This window comes from Melanostigma gelatinosum, assembly GCF_949748355.1.
Source record: "Melanostigma gelatinosum genome assembly, chromosome: 14".
Classification (NCBI taxonomy): Eukaryota; Metazoa; Chordata; class Actinopteri; order Perciformes; family Zoarcidae; genus Melanostigma; species Melanostigma gelatinosum.
The window spans coordinates 20189664-20209430 of NC_136647.1; the positions used below are offsets into that span (position 1 = coordinate 20189664).

Sequence of the window (19767 nt, forward strand, 5' to 3'; positions counted from 1 at the left end):
GGGTCACTGTGACCTTACATCCGTCCCATTCATGTGAACGCGATGCCTCAGAAACTTTGTGAGACCGTTTCTTCAAATTTGGCGCAAACATCCACTTGGACTCAAGGATGAGCTGATTGTTTTTTTGGTGGTCAAGGGTCACTGTGACCTCACAAAACACACGTTTCTGGCCATAACTTTAAGAATTCTAATTCAAATTATGACAATTTCACACAAATATCTAATAGGATAAAATAATGATGTGATGAGATTTTGGACAGACATGAATGTAAACTGCAACTAGACTGGTTGGTGAAGGCAAACAACCACAAGGTGGTAGTTGTATGCATTAAAGGGATAGTTCAGGTGTTTTGAGGAGGGGTTGTATGAGGTACTCGGTCATACTCGGTGTATCGTAGCCAGGCAGCAACCTCCAGTCCTGATGAGTGACGCCAATGCAGAAGTGCCTTAAACTTGCATTCTTTCTACTGGCCACCAGGGGACGACTCCTCTGGTTGTATAGAAGTCTATGAGAAAATGACTCTACTTCTCTCTTGATTTATTACCTCAGTAAACATTGTAAACATGAGTTTATGGTATCAATCTCTAGTTTCAAGTCTTCTTCAATACAGCATGATGTTCATTGAGTACATTATGATCCATTTAGAGTCAAACAGACCATAAAGCAGAGTATGCTTTAGGGCTTACTGTGATTGACAGGTCACTGCCGCTACCAGAACCATATACAGAGTCTCTACTCTTCCGCATTCCAAATTGCCGAACTCAAAGCTTCTAAACAGCAGTCCACAAACCAATAGGAGTGACGTCACGATGACTACGTCTACGACAGTCTGTGACTGTAGCTTGGCAACATGGTGACTATGGACGAGTACGTCATACATCCCCACTGCACAACATCTGAACTGTTCCTTCATGAAAGCAGCTAGTCTCTTGTGGCCTTGTGTGGACTGTGTGATTGGTAACATGAGGGACGACGTTCAGGTGAAGCAGTACTCAACGATGCAAATAAGCACTTTCATACAATGCTGAAGTGTTTTATTCCACTGAAGACCTTGGGTGATGGGCCATGATCCTGTCTCATTGCTGCTGTTCGGTTGAATTAGTTTGCGGTGAGTCAACAAATGAGTTATTTGTTTTAGAAAAAAGAAACACTTCTCCAACATGCTGTCATGTAAACAGGGTTATTATGGTAAATTGGCAGTTTATACGAACGTGTAAAGGGCTTTAACAGACCCAGCGGTAGTTTTATTGTTGTATATCGAGAGAAACACAAAATCAGGGCTCGACAGGAAGGGTTGCCATTGGCGACTATTTTGAGGAATTGGCAACCAAATCTTGGCCTATGGCAACCACTCTTTCACATGTAAAGAATTAGGACAGCAAAACCCACCCAGTCCCTTCAGCTGTATGCGAGAGGAGATTCTGCTGTCTCAGCAGAATCTGCTGACGGACTGGAGGTCGTCTCTGAAAGTAAAGATGATGGACAAGCTGATGCTGGTGTCACTAAAGGGACCCACACTCCAAGAGTTCAGTGCTTTAAGACTAACCGTTATTGTGTTGCGTCATGTTTGCGTGTCAAAGAAAGGAGAAGGTGAGTCATACTCTTAGTTCCTATGAGAACATGACTTTATTTACCCAACATTATCATCAATGTACAATCTGTTGAGATGTTGGCTGTGGTGAGACTGTGTTACCGTTTCCCTTGTTGCCAGTACCATCACTTAACATGTTGATAATGTCTGATAACGTGATAAAATCTCCCAAAACTTGTTCTACTTTAACAAATCCTCAATCGCATGCTCAGTATTTTTTTTTTTTATCTAAAAAGAATTCTCCTAATGAAATATGAAATATGACTCTGCTCGTGTGTTCCTCATCCAGCCCGGCGGTTTATCCTGCTGGCTTTATTTCTGGCAGAGTGAATATTTTTGCCAATTTTCAAACCAGTTTGAAAATAAATTGTTGCGCTCACAAGAACGTGTTGATAGTAACGTGCAGAGCTGCTGCCTGTAGAATCTGATGTGGATACTCACTGGAAAATAAAGGCTGTGAAATGGAAATGGCATGAATCACACATCTCAGCTGGTACTCATTTCCAACTGCTACAGTCAAGGTTAAAAGAACATTCAACTTTTGTTACATTCATAACACTGTTAACAAGAAAGTACATATGGTGAAACTTACAGTACATGCTGAATGTTTATTTTATGACATTATCACCGCTCTTTGATTTCCAGTTAATTACATTTTAAGTAATCTATCAAAGCATGAGACCTGAGGTATTGGAGTTTATAAATTGCCAGCCTTGTTATTCTGTGATTCAACCTATTGGATAAATAAATTCAGATATTTAATCCAGAGTGCTACGATGTATGTATCGAAATGCCTGAAGTGTGTGTTTTCTAACTACTTAGTTTGACCCTACATGCTGAGTAGCTTCTGGGGATACTGAACCTATATGTACCTTGAAGATGCCTCAGAGGAGTCTGGATCTGTCTGTGTGAGGTCTCTGTTGGAGTCAGTTAAAGGCTGCATTCACACTGCAGACAACAGTGGCCCAAATAAGCAACTGTTGCATGCATTGGTTTGGACACATGTAGCCACTTTTTCAGGAAGTCTCCACTGCATCAATTAGTTGAGCATGCGAGGTTGTCAGCCGTGTGTGTCTGCCTGGCATAATCTGTCAGGGTTTTCAGAGAGAGAGAGAGAGAGAATCAATGCTAAAACTCCTCCAGACCCGAGCCAAGCTCCTGTGTCTTGTGAGCATGGAGTGTACTGTATGTAAGAAGTGGACCTCGTCATCGTGACGTCGCCTATTGGTGTTTGGACTGCCGTTATAAAGCCTTGAAACAGGCGATTTGTTTTATTGTTCAAATGTCTTCATTTTCGGTCAACGGTTAAACAGTTAATTATCAACATCTCTAATCCCACCACTTCTGGCTCTGACACTTCCTCCACACACACACACCTTCGTAGAGCGGTAGTGGCTAATGCTCCACAAAAAGCCCAAATTTTAAATTTGTCTTCCTATCTCCTCGTCCTCGTTTTCATCTGCTCATGAATTCTCTGGCATCCACCGAGCATCAACCGCTGAATTAAACCGTGAACGCTGACTTCACCTGCCTCCGTGTTTGCTTCTGTACGACAGTGTGCTGCGTGTGACGTCCATGAAGGTCAGTTCATGATCAGTTCACACTGGATTCAGACATTGCCCACAGTTAAAAAAGATTGTGAAACCACAACACAAAAAACAACAACTGATTTGAGCACTAAAGCTTGCAGTGTGAACGGTGGCCTAAGAGAGAGAGAGAGAGAGAGAGAGGTGAGCCCTGATACAGCACCTGTCCATCTATTCATACATTTCTGCTACTTGTCCAGGTCAGCGTGGCAGTCATCCTGGGTAAACTATAAGTTACAGTGACTGCAGTAACTATCTGTCATCATCACGCCCCTCAGCTGCCTCTCACTACAGTGTCCTGTGTTCCATTAGCTGCTGCTAGCTGCGCTACATTATTCTCTTTAGAAGCACAAACAGATTCCAGGTGTGTGTCAGGGCCGGGCTTTTGTTTTTTTTTCTCTCATTTGCCTCCTTTGGTGTAAACAGTTGACCGCTCTGTAAATTGTTTGTGGCATGTTTTTGTGATGTGGAAATCTCCAACTTCTGTAACTTAATAGTAAACATAAATAGCGACTTTTTCAAATGAAGGTCTTAACTAAACCAATTATTTCTCCTTGGAAGATGCTCACCTCTTCTTATAGATTTTATTTGTTTCTGGTATAATTAGATTTGACTGCACTTGGACAGGAGGCGCGTTAGCGGTTTTGTTTTGCCCGTGGTAACAAGTTCCCTTTTTGATCTTACTCAGGTGTTCAGAGAATTTATAAAGAAGCTTTGCTGACACTGTAAATCAGGCACACCTTGGGGATGTAACCACTTTACTTTCTATCTTCACAGCATAATATCTTTAAATCGTGAACTATTCAGCAGTGATAACACTAGGTTGACAGAGAGCGGCAAATGATAACCTCACCTGGGGCTTTGTCGGGGTTGTCTGTCATGAATTGTACAGACACTGCAATTACAGCGACAGCCGGTGTAATGAAATTATTATTTGTGTATGTTATGGTCTTGTAACTATGCATCAAGTCGGGATTATAAAAATAAAAAACACACTGCTGTGTTATGATGATTGCACGCTTGGGACGCAATCGCTCAGGTATGCACCTTACATGCATACTGACATTCCACACATGCAAGACCACCAATGAGTGTCAGATGACGATTATGCAGTGTTACTAATTGCCGTGGATGTGAGTGAATATAGTGTTAGAGTGAGTAGTCTGCTAGGTTCAAAGCTACTGGAAGAGGAGAATAGTCAGTCCGTTTTGTCGTGTTTTAATGTAAAGACATTCCACACATGTTCTGTGGGGGGTTTATTGCTGAGAATCTAAACAAATATGAGCACTTTGGGGTTATCGTGAACAGTCTGCCGTGTTTTACTGGTGCGAGTTGGGGTCCTTTGAAACCTGGCTCATGATAGCAAATGATTTAAATTGGTAGAAGAAGACATGCAGGCCACATGGCGACGTATAATCAGGCCGCTATAACAGGACTGCAGACCAGGGATCCTCGCCATCCCTTTGTTTCCCTTCTCAGCTGTCGATGTTCTATGTGTAGCTGCTCATGGAGTAGCATGGTGGACGTGAAAGTATCCTCATAGAGCTGTTCTTATATTATCCTGCCAAAAGTTCTGACTCATTTAATCGTGCGTTCTGCTACGAATGTCCAGCAGGTTGCATTCATACAGTCTTCTCAAAATAAACTTCACAGGAAATAACTACTTGTAGGAAAATGTCGTGGTTTGGGTAACAATAAATGCAATACTCTGATAAGTTTAGGCAATAAAACTACTTGGTCATCGTTGGGAAAAGGTGATGGTTTGAGTTCAAATAACTAGAGAAGTGGCGTTACGAAAACTGTATGTATATGTATGTATATATATATATATATATATATATATATATATATATATATATATATACACGAATTACAGTGATTCCTTTTAAAGGTATAGCTACGAACACTGTATGAGAACAGCTTGGGTTCTCCCAGCTCCTGTGTCAGCACATCTTTGTGCTCTACTTTCCCTCCAAAACAAATGACTTCTTATCCTCGGCTGAGGGAGGCACACGGGGATGACGTGTAAATCAGCACTGACACTTTCACGTCCACATGTGTCGTACTGAACAGACAAACAGCCGGGAGAAAGTGTGTGAGGAAAAGGAGAGACGTTATCAGGCAACGCTGCGATGGAGCGGCCGCCTCTCTCTGTGTGGGTGATTATGTCATGACAACAGCTGGAGGGGCTCATTGGGAGTCGCATTCCTAGTTTTATACCCGGCCAACGAAAAATAAACTCTGCGGCTGCGTGGCTGTTGAACAGACGCGACAGTCCAGCTTCGCCCTTAGGTGTCTCTGAGTGGGGCCGAACGCTCGAGCATCCCCCCCCCCCAACCCCCTCCTTCACATGTTCATGACCCCTGAGGTCTCGGCGGGCTGCAGACACGCAGCAAAATGATGTGTGGGGAGACGGAAAGCAACTAGCCGAGCTCTACAAGTGTACAAAAAAGGGGTGATTAAAGTGTCGGAAAGAGGCAGCCAGCGGTGATAAGTGAGGTGGCTTGGGCTCGGTTCCTCAGAGCGTGGTAGGATTAGCAAGCAGTCGGTCAATTATAATGGCGTGCACATAGGAACCGTATGCCGTTATAGTTGCGCGTCGCACTGTAGGCCCTTGCTGAATTTGTCCTAACCCCATTTTTGCAGTGCATCCTTAAAATAGCGGCTGTGCTGCAGTACCAGGTGTGGATCCAGAATTCGGGAGCTGTTACAATCCAACATGAAATCCCTCAAGTTGATTTCTCAGAGCCCCGGATATAGCTGAGCAAGACAAAAATCCATATACCTAGCCTGTTAATTCAAGTGTTTGGGCCTTCAGTGTTGTGTAGAGACTATGAAAATACCTATTTTATGTTTGGCTGCTTTATTTCATTCAGCCTGATATTTTGACCCAGGAAAAGCTGCCACGACATGTGTTGATCTGACCTGTGTTCCCCTCCAGAGTTTGAAAGTGGCCCTGTCAGAGTGTTTGAAAGTGAGGTGTGGAATATGACTGTCTGTTTGGCACCCTGTATGATTTGGTATTTTCTGGACCACTAAATCCCCCCCTCCAGTACGAGACGTCCTCTGGACTCTTAACGACATGTTGCGCCCACATTTTGTCCTGTGGAGAGCCCGGTTCCAGTGTTTCTGATTGCATGGCGGGAGAACGAGGGAGATGTGATCCAGATGTCCAGTGTCTGATTGAGTCCAGAGCTCAGCCATTAAAAAGCAAGCGTTGCCTCATATATTCGTTCGCCCCAAAGTATTGAGGCAAATCAGGTTGTTTTTTTTGTTCTTTATCACGGCAAGGAAAAAAAGATGCAAGTGGGATTTACACATCACTGCTTGGTTCAGAAGCAAAATAAACTGTCGGTGGAGGTAGCGAACGCCAAGAAGGGGTGGGGTGGGGGCAGCAGCAGCTGCTTAAGACGAAATGAACCTGTGAGCTCCAAGAAAAGAGGTTATTGTTCCGGGGCTTCAGCGGTTTCATGTCTCTTAACATGGACCATGTGCAAAAGAGGAGAGGGGGAACTGCTCCCCAACGAACCTGTCCTTCACAGCACTGAGAGGCACATTATATAGGAAGGCCCACACACACATTTACACAAGTCAAGTTCGGCAATCACTTAAGGTGATTCATTTGTTATAGTTAAAGATAGGATTGGTAATGTTGAGAAACTAGCAAAAGTAAGCACGATTTTCAAAATGATCCGACCTGAAAACCTTGACCAGTGTTGACAACTCTTTGACAATGACAGTAGCTGACCGCACTAGATTCAAAAGTTGCTAAATTAAGAAAGAAAGTTGCCAAGTAGGCAACACTGACGGAATGACCCTCCAGGCCTCACCCAAAACTCAGTATAAACCATAGACCGTATATAAGAAGTGGACGTAGTCATCATGAAACCCATTGGTTTGCGAACTACAGTTCTGATTCCTTTAATTCGGCATTTTTGCCGTCGCCATCTTGCTTTTTTTTTGTGCAACTAGTGAGCGGAGGTGACCATATTTGTATCAATGTGGCTCAATGGGATTTCATGCTTCGGCACCTGATCGAGATTCTCCGTCTTTGAATGTTGATTGTTTCACCACACTCTGTCCTACAGTACTGATTCATTTCATTCAGCAAGTTCACAGATTTTGGCTCCAATTGGAATTCAAGTTATCCATATTTAAATGATTATGAAGTTTAATATCTAATGAGAATTATTTGATGTTCTATAAGAGACGGCACTTGTCTGGCATGATAGAATAACTCATTATTTAAGCAGTGTGATGAGCACATGCTGAATAGTTGCTGTGTTTTTCATAGAAGAGATGAAAGAGATGATCAAATTGGGAGCCAGGGAGTTTGAATCAAATTCCAACGAGTCGTTCATTACTTAGGTCTGTATGTCGACTACAAAGGCACACGGGGAATGGACTGAATGTTTACTTGTCTTCTGCGGTTTTCTGCCCAATCGCTCAAGGACAATAGCGTGAACACGATGTTTATGATGGCTCTGAAGAAGCCGAGGAGTCTCCTCTGGTTGACAGGTTAGTTGCATTAGCAGCCCTTCATCTCGGAGCCCTGCTGTTGCGCAGCTTATTGGAGCAGTCCTTGTCCATACTTCATTAAAAAGATAACGAGAAGCATCTGCGCTATATGGCTTTCTGAAGGATGCGGAGAATATCTAATAACAGTGTATTCTTGTTCATGGGCTGAGGGGAAAACGTGAACGTACCTGTCACAGGCTTTCTTTCAGTATTGGCTCTTTTTAGCCATGTCTAGCGTCATGTCTGTCCACCACTTTGTCCAATTACGTCAAAGACTATAAGATGGATCGGCACAGGGTGTTGCACAGACATTCATAGTGCCCTGAGGATAAACCCTGCTGACTTTGCTGACCCCTGACTTTTCATTCAGCGCCACCATGACGTTTGTGGTTTTACGTTAAATGTCTCCACAGTCACTGGTTGGAATTGTAATGATTTTAGTGACCTTCTGACTTTTTAGTGAGCCCCATCATCAGGTCAACATTTTAATTTCTCAAAGACTTTGGTTTATGACCAAATACATGCAGAATAATCACTTTCCCATCAGCCTCAGCTGCGCTTTGTGTTAGTGCTAATTAGAAAATGCTAACACGCTAAACTAAGATATTGAGGATTGTAAATATTATACCTGCTCATCATAAGCAGGGCTGCACAATTAATCAGAATCCAAATCACAATATGGCCGACTGAAATTTTTGCAAGGCGCAGAATTTAAAGTTAAAGGTGAAATGTGTCAAAATACCATTTTAGATTAAATATTGTCATGTTGCAGAATTCAGAAACTATTTTTGTTTGGTACAGATCCCCGAAATAATCACACCACAATGATCTTTCTTTTTTTGTCTTTCAATGAAAATGAGAATAATGATGTAAAAGTTATCATTCCCTCTAATATTGCGAAACATATCAATATAATTCATATTAATAATTGCAATATCAGTCAAAAATAGTCCCAATTCAGTGTTTTGTTTGTTTTTACAAAATCGTCCAGCACCATACCAGCATTATCATTGCGAGCATGCCGATGGAAGTATTTAGCTCAAAGCACAGCAGTGCTGAAGTACAATCAGAGCAGCTTGCACGACTCTTGCTCTTGATAACAGTGCAGCGATCATCATGGAAATTGGTGTTGACCAGAAACTGCCGTGGGGTCGGAATATTAATCCTAAATCTGTGTAATAATCTTTTGATTCAAGATCAGATCGCGTATCATGTTTGTTAAAGTGATGGTCCGCTAAGTTTTTGGAGAGAGAAGCTGTATACTGTCTGGCTGCTGGTCAGATTGAGCTCCTCTCTTCCTTCTCTGCTTGTGATTTAAAACAATGGAAGAAAACAAAAGGAAAGGGGGGGGGTAAAATGGGAGCCCTGGGGTCGGGGGCTGGGGTCAGCAGACTCCTGGATATTCTTAAGAGCTGTGATGAAAACCCAGCATGAGCGAGCAACCGCCACATCACTCAGGAGGTGCTTTAACGGCGCAGGCCAAGATGGCGAAACGGTTACACCGGGGTCCTAAGTGCAGCCGCGGTCATTAAAACAGCATTCAGTGACAGATGCTCAGTGTAATCATTCCTCAGATATTGAAAATTACAGCTCACTGTGATTTATATAGTAACCACTGCCATTACAGCTTTGACAGTTGCAAGGCAGGTGTTTTTTTTCTAAAAAGCAGGCCCAGATGATTTATGGTCCCGTGCCTTTTGAAATTGCACATTAAAGACATTTGCGAACACACACACACACACACACACCATTAAAACAGCGGCTGTACGTACTGGCCAAGCCTCGTCTGCAACATGTGAGCCAGAACTGTTGTTTTGCACATTTGGAGTATTAATTAGGATGTCTAAACAGGCAAGCCAACACATGTGGCGACCTCAGCCTGTGTATACATTACTGCAGGTCAGCCGGTCGCGAGGAGTCCTCCCACCGTTTGCCTCGTGAACCACGGTGAAGCTGAGCACGACCACCCACCTGCATAGCTGTATCCTCCTTTTTACACTCCTACATTTAATGCAGTGGACCCAAGAGGGAAGAGACCGGAGTCCAACATACTATAACCTGCTTAAATATACATGCTCTCTGTAGTTTTCACAAGAAGCCCCCCCCCCCCCCCCCTGCCTGACCTCCTCTAATAGACTACTTTTAACAGGACTGCCTGTAGAGACGAAGGTCATTTTAACTCGGGTGGACTCAATTTTGGCTCCCACATTGTGGTAAAACTTACAGACACCAATGTCTGTTTTAACACGGCTGTATGTGCACAAACTCATACACCAAGCTTTAACTAGTCTTTGGGCCGCAGTAACCTCAGCACTTCTCTTCCCGGAGGGTGTAAAAGGTGTCATGTGCTGCTAAGAGGCCCGGCGGGGCGCAGTGCAGGGAGACGGTGGAGACACTGGTGGTGGTGGATGACTCCGAGATGAAAGACGTGACAGTCGGCCTGCTATTAAAAGATCCCTCAACAGGAATACAAATCAATGGACAGGAAGACGGAGCAAAGAACTTCCTATCACTCATCACTGTAGCTGTGTGTTTATTGGTTGTTTCCTCCCTTTTACAAGAGTCCTTTCTTTTGTATTGTGAAGCTGCCTGTGTCTAGACCCCTGCAGTTAGAGAGCTGGCAGGCCGGGGCGCACGTATTCTCGCTCATAAAGACGGGACTTTCCTGTGAGACGCAGCGTTTGTCTTTTTCCCGCTCTGAGATTGCTCTGGAGGGGATGATGAGGGCTCTTTGTTTTGTATTCCAGAGTTTTACTTCTGCTCTAAACTCACTGTCGTTTCTTTCTCTTCTTCTTCTTCTTTTCTCTCTCCCAGTGCACACAGAGTTGAATATTAGCTAAACGAAAGCACATTTTGTGTTTCAGCAATCGGCCTTTCTTCTTTTTTTAAATGGACGCTGAAGCGAGCGGGTGTGTTGATTATGGCGCCTGTCATATTCGGTTTGCTGTGTTAGTTTCACCAACACGACCCTTCAACAGAGCTGCCACCGAGGGGAGCAGCGGAGGGATGTGCTGACGGAAGAAACGGCCTGATTGAGGAAAAGTGAGGAAATCTGAGGAGGAGCTGCTGAGATAGAGATGATTGCGTTTGATTTATATGTACAACAGATTAAGCGAAAGAACAGAACAAGGTGCAAGAGGCGAAAGCGATCATGAGCTCATTTGGAAACAACAGAAAAACAATTGGTGGCAGAAACAGTGCTTCCCCAGCCCGTGTGTGAATCTCTCTGGTTTGTGTCTGTTTATTCTGGAGCCTCCATCCTGATGGACTCACGGGGTACTGATTTTGGCCTGCATGCTCCTCCAGGAACTGTTTTTTTTAATTTCATCCTGTTTAGTGTGTAGGACCGCTTCAGTTCATGCTGCTGCCGCTGGCTGAGTGATTAAAGATGGCGTCCCGTCTCCTCTTCCTCTGCTGCTCCTTGCTTCTCTCCGGGACAGAAACACTGCTTGCTTCTTTTGCTGTTGCAGCAGAAATGATAGCGGTGACCTATCTATCCGTCCCGGCCGCTCAGAGCCGGCATGTGTACTTTTGCTTATTTTGAGCGCTTTCTTTTTCTTTCACTTTTTTTTTTCTTTTTTAAAATCTCAGTGGGACAATTCTGGTCAAATAAGATAATATATAAAACAATAAAATGTCCCGGCTAACTGAATCACACACTGCTTTGACACCTCCTCCATTTGCCTCCATCCTCAGACTCCCCCCGCCCCACCCCACTGGTATGTAATAATATATTTGACTTTACTGGACGTCCCCGGGAGGAATTCCTGGTGTTTGGTGAACCGGAGTCTCTCCAGTGTGATTTCAGACACAGCGGACAGCGGCCATTAATCACTCCGCCGTGCGTGCGTGTGTGTGTGTGTGCGTGCTGGACATGGCTCTGTTTTCCTTTTCGTGAGTGTTCATCAGCAAACAGGTCCTATCTGCTCGTGGTGAAGTGATATTGGGAATGCCAGGGGCGCAAGGGGAATGCCTGTTTCGTTGTTCTTCCTCTCACTGTTAGTTATTTCCCAGTGCTGAGATATGGCCTCCGGCATGTCGCTTACTCCATGGGGGCTCATGGCCGCATGTCGGTGGATGTGGAGGGCCAAAAAGTGTCTGGCTGCGTGGCCCCCACAGGCTACAGCGCCTCACTCTTTACTCCTTTAGAAGTAGCATCCTGTTAGAATTCATTGTTGGGCTAGAACCACCTCCATCTGTTAAGGGTTTACTTCTTTCACTTCCCAGGGTTGCAGCGTACTGTGTGAGAGAAGAGGTGTTTACCACAGAATGTTGTCTGCTCGCATACGAGTCGGAGAAAACAAACTGAAGAAACAGAACCAAATCCTCGTGCGAGTGTATGTTCACAGAGCCCCGTGCTCTCGCAGCTGAAATGCTGAAACGTGGGTCTTATCAAAGATTCCGGAGCATCGAGATCTGAGTAAAATCTGGCCTTCGAAACGTCACAGTCACATATGAATCAATACATCAACCCTGCGGCGCTGCAGTGATCTCAGTTGACAGAAGAGTGAAGTGGCAGCACTGAGGAAGTGTATTTTCTGCTGTATTCTCCTATCGCCTCAAGCACTTATAGGTCATAGTTAGAGAGGGGGGGGGGGGGTATCTGCTCTCACAAAGGATTATCTAAAGACCATGACCCAGTCCCCAGGGGGCACACACTGAGAGAAGGCATGCCGGATGCTCCTACTCACCAGCACACACTCATGTGTGTACATACACACACACACACACACACACACACACATACATATATATATGTGCAAAGCATTCAACACATGTCTGCACATAGGCAAGTTTATTTGTACAGCACATTTCAACAACAAGGTAATTCAAAGTGCTTCACATAAAACCATTAAAAGCATCAAAACATAAGGCAAAAGAAAAGGAGATTTAAAAACAATTAAAGAAACAGTGTAAGAAATAAAATTCAGTAGTAAAATGCAGAAATGCAGGAAATTGATGAATATAGTAATTGAATGTGGTTCAATTAAAGGCAGCAGCAAACAGAAAGGTCTTCAATCTTGATTTAAATGAGCTGAGGGTCTCAGCAGACCTGCAGCTTTCTGGGACTTTGTTCCAGATATGTGGAGCAGAAAAACTGAACGCTGCTTCTCCATGTTTAGTTCTGACTCTGGGAACAGAAAGTAGACCGGTCCCAGACGACCTGAGGGGTCGGGATGGTTCGTAAGGTAGCAGCAGATCAGAGATGTATTTTGGCCCTAAACCATTCAGTGCTTTGTAAACCAACAGCAGGATTTTAAAGTCAAGTCTTTGTTGGACAGGAAGCCAGTGCAAAGACATCAGAACTGGAGTGATGTGATCCACCCTCCTGGTCTTAGTGAGGACTCGAGCTGCAGCGTTCTGAATCAGCTGCAGCTTTCTGACGGACTTTTTACAGAGACCTGTAAACACACCGTTACAGTAGTCCAGTCTGCTGAAGACAAATGCACGGACAAGTTTTTCCAAATCCTGTTGAGACATAAGTCCTCTAATCCTTGATGTATTCTTCAGGTGATAGTAGGCTGATTTTGTTATTGTCTTGATATGGCTGTTCAGGTTGAGGTCTGAATCCATAACTACACCTAATAGATTTCTGGCTTGGTTTGTGGGTTTTAACATCAGTGATTGAAGCTGAGCGGTGATTTTCAATTGTTCATCATTGGTACCAAAAACAATTACTTCTGTTTTATCTTTGTTTGGATGTGCCAGAAAATTCTGGCACATCCAGTTGTTGATTTGTTCAATGCAGTTACCCAGCCCTTGTATGGGAGTATAGTCCCCTGGTGACATAGTTATGTAGATTTGTGTGTCGTCTGCATAATTATGATAACACACTTTGTTGCTTTCCATAATCTGAGCTGCACAGAACACGCACATCAGAACGCATCTGCTGCGTTGTCGTACCATGACAGAGGCTCATGTCTTCTGTAATTGGTCACACTTAATATTTGCCGCTAAAGATATCACTTTCTAATAATCCTATGGCTGTGTCACATTTTAGAGTTTGCTTTGAGAGCAATGAGACTCATTTAAGAGCCTTGAACCCCCCCCCCCCCCCCCCCCCCCCCCCTTCAGTTTTGCTGAGCTAGCTCCAGCAGCAAATGAAAGCAGGGGGCAGACACCACAGGTGAATCGGGAACAATTGTAACTCATGGACATCACCATGACACTTTGCCAGTTGATTGCTTACATTAAGATCATTCTTTTTCTGTATTACAAGTGTCCTGGAATGTTATGATTAAATATGTAAATCAAGCATTATTAGTCTATTACTAGTCCGAAAAAAAGACACGTTATGGAAGCAAAATATCCCCAAATCTCAGCCTGAGCGGTCTCCTCTTAAGTGAGGCGGTGCATTTTATCATCGTTTGTTGAAGTTATTTATGAGGAGATGCACTGAGGTGCTGCTATTAAGAACAATTGACAGTGGTTGTTTTGATGTGGGCCTCCCTCACAAGGCATCATACAACAACACAAGCTTTATTAGTTAGTTTTCCTTATCTTTAGAATAATATATCCTCCGCTCTTTGTTGTCCTTTGACGTAGCCTTCTGGCATCAACAACTGTTGCAACCTACAAAAGCAACAGCTGTTTATGTGACTAACTGTGTGCATGCTGCATCCGTGCATATGTTATGTATGTATGTATGTACCTGGCCTTGGTAATGTCTCGCGTGTGTTGTTGGAATTTTATTTTTTGTTCTTATAAACCCCAGATGTCAGTTTCATGTGCAGAAATGTGCAAATCCTCTGAAAAGAAGATGCTTTTTCCCCCTCCCACTTCTTAAAAAGCAATATTTCAGTGTTTGGGTGAGAGGTTAAGAGTGGGATTAGCTTTAGGTTACTCTGAAGGTTGAGTGGAAGCATTTAGAGATGAGCTAAGATGTGAATGTAGATAACAAAGATCACGGCAAGTATGTTGATGCTAACTGGTGTGGGGTTTGTCAGAGCAAAACCCTGCTCAGTTCATGGAGCTGGTTTCCACAAAATTCGGTATCCTCCTCCGTGGACGATCAGCAGACACAAGCACATAATGACAGGAAGGGATGAGTCCAGCCCTAAGTCCCTGATAGCAAAGAGAGTTTTCCCTCTCCACATATCAGCATGTTGCCCTGTCTACCCAAACTCAGCACCTGGGACTTTCCCACCATGGTGAAAGGGAAAAGTTCTCCTTTTGTTCTCGCTCAGAGGCAGATGGACAGCTGCTCGGACGCCTCCGCTCCTGTTTGATATTTCAGTTTAACAAGGTACGGAGGTGGCGTCTGTGGGATGGGGGGGGGGGGGGGGGGGTCATAGACCCAGACCCGGTTTCATCTGCCTCCTGCACGTGTTACCGAATGTAAGCGCTGCTGGCTACACGGACGGCCACTCCCAACGATGGGAAAGAATTCATATCGTGTTGCGAAAGCCGAAGAGCAACAGTTGTTTGAATCTCTCAAAGTAAGATTCATAAACAATGGCCCTTTTAAATCCCACCATCCTTCATTGGCATTTTCACACGCTTAGACCTACAGTAGACTACACGGTATGGATTCAGTGCTGTTGTAAGCTTGACTGTGCTTAGTTGGCTTGCGAGTGTCCTTACATCTTCGCTACTCAACTGTTTGTAATGGTAAATCAAGTTGAATAAATCAGCTGTTCCTGTCTAACGCCATGCGTGTCTTTTTCTCCTGTCTTCAACAGATTCCCTTTGTACCCCAGAGGAGAGCGCTTTCATTTTGAATACGGGGTCTACTTGCTCAACAAGAACATTGCCCAGGTACGAACAAACACGCCGTGCACAACTGTGGTTCTGAATTGCAACTCATTATAACAAATTTGAGGATCTTAGAATGTGTAAAGACAAAAATGTATAATTACAATTTAACTTCTAGCATTGTCTAGCAAGTTTTTTTTTACACAAAGATCTACCGTGTCTCAAAGCTGAGATTTGTTTTGGAACCAATACATTCTCTGAAGAAGGCACAATGTTAGTATACTGTATACCTCTCATTCTAAAGTGCTTCTCTTGCTTCTTGAATTAGCTCACACTAAAGTCTGCTAACTATGAAGAGTTCCTACTGAAGACATGAGTCTTTAGAAAGGCTCAATAGGTTCCTCAGACTGCCTGAACATTGCAGTCTTCAGCACGTGTTACTGGAGTAAACTATGCAGTTGTTGGAGACTTTTCTTTCAGCAGCAGATTTTGTGCACTTGTAACTGCTTTTACAGCAGCAGAACTGTGTATAGGGGAGCAACATTGATGTATTTTTTGCCATGCTAGCGGTGCCAGAATGGTTGTATGGATATCTGTCCTCCAGTGTGGTCCAGACTGAAATAACAACTTGGATGTGTTGCCATGACATATTAGATGTATATTATTTATATATATATATATTAATGGTCTCCAGAATAACTTTGAGGATCCTCTGACTGTCATTTAGCGCCATAGTCAGGTCAACATTTTAATTATTCCAGTGCTTTTGGGTATATGTACAAATATTGTTTGTTTGGAGGTAATTAGCAAATGTTAGCGTGCTAGCATGCTAACATTAGATGGTAAACATAGACAAAGTTATACCTGCCTTGCATCAGCATTGGTATTATCATTGTTAGCATGTAGCTCAAAGCACCACTGTGTTCACTAGCATGGCTTCTAAGGCACAGAGATCTATGGCACAGAGGACTAAGATCGATCAGGCTTTGGGTACGCAGGCATCAGTTCATTGTTGGTTTTGCCCCTCTCGTGGAATTTGATGAAAACAATCACCACACTTGTCCTTTTGAAGGAGCAGATAGTTGCAACATGAAATGTGTCTGTGCGTAAGGCTGACATGAGGTACACAAGATGAAGGAGGGTTGAACTCTTGACCTATCCCTGCTTATTAAAGTACTCCTAATTTGTTGACCTGGGTTCCTCCCTCCATTCATCCCTCAGACATTTACCACTGACTTTTAACACTTTGCATTCCATTCCCAGTTTTTCCTGGGAATGGACGCAGAGGTGCAACAACACCCACTCACGCACACACACATGGCCGCGGAGATAATAATGGCGCCGTGATGGAGAGATGTCTTATTCTGGTAGTCGAGAATGGAACAGATCTCTTCACAAGCTTCAAAGGATGAATAATGAGCTCCAGACAGTTCTCACCTGTGTCCATGAAACCCATGCAGATAGATTCAAACGTAAGGTTTTGAGACCAGATGCAAACCATCAGCCGCAACACAGGTGGGCACATGTGAGGAGTGCATGATGACTTTGTAAGCGCATTCTGCGGAATGATTGATTAATAAACGACAGCGGGACATCTTTAAAGACTTATTTCTGTCAAAGTCAGTGACTGAAAGGGCGCACGTTAAACTAAATGCAACCCCATGCACATAGAAATAAAACAAATTCTTCACTGTACCTTCAATGTAAGGTCACGGGGAGGAAAACGCTGCTCATTCTTATCGTCAGTGAAGCTAACGTTCCTCTTTTAACAGCTCGGTAGAGCGTCAGTGTTTTCTGCAGGATGAAATTTCAGCTTGCGTTCAAAGCCCTGCCTCATGCGTTCCATGTGTGCCCGACTACGTACACGTTAAGGATGAGTTATCAGGTCGACTCCACTTCAGTGTGACGGCGTCACACGAGTGGTCCGTCTCCATGTGATAGTGATAATACACCATTGTTTCAAAACCGAAGCAGTGGTAAACATGTCACACTCGATAAAATGCAACCCGCTGCAAACGGAGATCCCCGTCCAGGTTTGGCTGCACATCGCTTTCAACTGTGTGCTGCTGTGAGTCTGATTCTCTGTGGCTCGGATCTCACATCAGCACACATGTGAGACAGAGACTTGTCTGCTGTACGTTTCTTGTTCATTCATCGGGGGTTATATTAGGAAATGATCTCTGTACTGACGCCTACACATTGAGCCGGGATCTTCTACTGTTGACTACCAACAGACAGCATTTTTGTTGCAGCACACAGTTATTATCTGGTCTTTGTGTGTGTGTGTGTGTGTGTGTGTTTTCCTTTCCTTTGTCTTTAGTGGTCGCCGCTTGTTGAGCCAGGCTCGCTATGCGGGCATTGACGTCTGGCTCTGTGATACAAAGCAGAGGTCTGGTTTCACGGCAGACCCCGGTTCGCCGACCGACTACAGCCTGGGTGGGAGACATTAGCTGTCCATCTCTTATTAAATTGCCCTGTGTGGCTGTGTTTGAAAGTGATACAGGGGATGCTGGCGAAGGATTCGAGGCCACAGCGGGTCGCCCCTGCTTTGATGTGGCCGAGGGAGAAGTATGCTTTTATTAGGGCCTCGTGTTCAGGAGGCCTGGGGCAAAAGGCCGGGGCGGCTGTTTGGAGAAACCCCTGGACGTCAGGTGGGAACACGCTGCCATGTTGCCACCTCGGGCTTTAAGAAAGGCTTCGTGGATATTCAGCCACTCTCACCAGCTCCCTCATACTTCTTGTGCAACCAGTAAATATTACAAAATCTGCAATGCCTGGACAACTGCATGTGGAGTGTGAGCATGCACACTTTCTCTTTGGTCCCAGTTGAGTTGATACCAGAACATGAATTGATGAGAAAGTGATTTTTTTTAATTGATTTTTTTCTCAGCTAAGTCGTTAAAGTGCTCATCCGCAGGGGTGTGAATTCCTCCGTTCACAGAAACAAATTAGCCACATTAGTGTGGCTGACTCCAAAGGAAACCTTTTGTCTGGAGGCACGCAATGTGTTGCATTTACTTACTCTGTGTGTGTGTGTGTGTGTGTTATCCACTAGGCTGCGTTGTTGTGAAACCGGCATATGGGGCCGATTACTTGACAACTGATGCTACACAAAACCTGTAGGTTTTTAGGAGGAGGGGTCTGGCACAACAATTAGTTCTCAGTCACTTAAGCTCGGCATATCATATGTTGCGGGCCTCGGGCAAAGGAAAGCTAGTATCGGGAATTAAAACACAGCAAATCCCGCCGAGGTCTCAACCAGGTCACCTCTGGGTTCACCTTTATTCTCGTCTACTGGGGGGAACGTCGCCTGCAGTCTCCCATCAATGCCGCAGGCAGAGTGCCATTCTGGTGGTCTACCGCGTACGTCAGAGTGCCGGCTGCCATTAAGAGTGGCAACTGTGGCTCCATAAAACACGCCTCCGACTCACGGGGCAGCCTACTGTGGTTAGTGGAGGTGGCAGCGAGCGGAGCGGGGGCTGGCTGGATAGAGGTATTCATTTTGAAGCTATTTGGAGAGGTTGTAGGCGCTCTAGCAAGAGAAAACCTTTGCTTAGGATTTAATAATGGAAGTGGTATGGAGGGGAGTTTTGCAGTTATGACAAGGTATTGACAATTTTTTGCCTGATGAATCCAGATTATGTAAATAAATACTGTGAATTAATCTTCATCATCTAACAGCTTGTTGGGCTTCATGCATTATTAGCTCTCACCTGCAGCGAGTTCATTAGCACAGTGAGTCTGTAGAAAACAGGCAGGATTTCTGCATTATACTCATGTTAAACCATGGTAAACTTCACGAATGAATATAAAAGCAAGGTTACATGAAGCAAAAGGTGGACTCAGAATGTTGTATGATATGATCCACAGACACCAATCACAGCCTTACAAGGAGACCTGGTTTGGATATGAAATAACAAGAGAAATTGTTCTTTTCCTCCTCTGACACCACTGAACCCGAGATGTAAGCAACGGTCTGACTGATCTGTAACTGAGCAATGAGCTGACCGGAGAGCGGTCTCTGTTTGCTATTTAACAAAGCGAACATGGAAATATACTATGTGTGTCATTCGGTCTGGTGGAGTGACTGTATGCAAACCCATTCTCCTCCTCTTCTCCGCTCTCTTTGCTCTTCTCTCATCCTTGTCGTCTCTGCTCATGTGACATGTTCCAAAGTTGAGGCCCCTCCCTCGGCTCTTCACCCCTGTGACAAAGCTCATGACCCCCAGTCAGCAGAGACACAACATAGTCTTGGCACGGCCAGCCCCTTGGCGGCCATTAGCTCATGTGATTGTGCTTCGATAAAAACCATATGACCCACGCAAAGAAGAGGACATTACGCAGCTCCTTCCCACCCCATAACTCCGCTCCTTGTC

The 19767-nt window shown here is 44.3% G+C and overlaps 1 protein-coding gene across 1 annotated transcript in view; it reads left to right on the top strand.

Annotated features, from left to right (window-relative positions):
- Positions 1–19767, top strand: part of uvrag (UV radiation resistance associated gene) — an 83045-nt gene that overhangs the window by 33069 nt on the left and 30209 nt on the right. The window contains exon 13 of the mRNA XM_079283203.1: positions 15379–15454. Coding sequence (XP_079139329.1) covers positions 15379–15454 — 76 coding nt within the window. The remainder of the gene's footprint in view (positions 1–15378; positions 15455–19767) is intronic.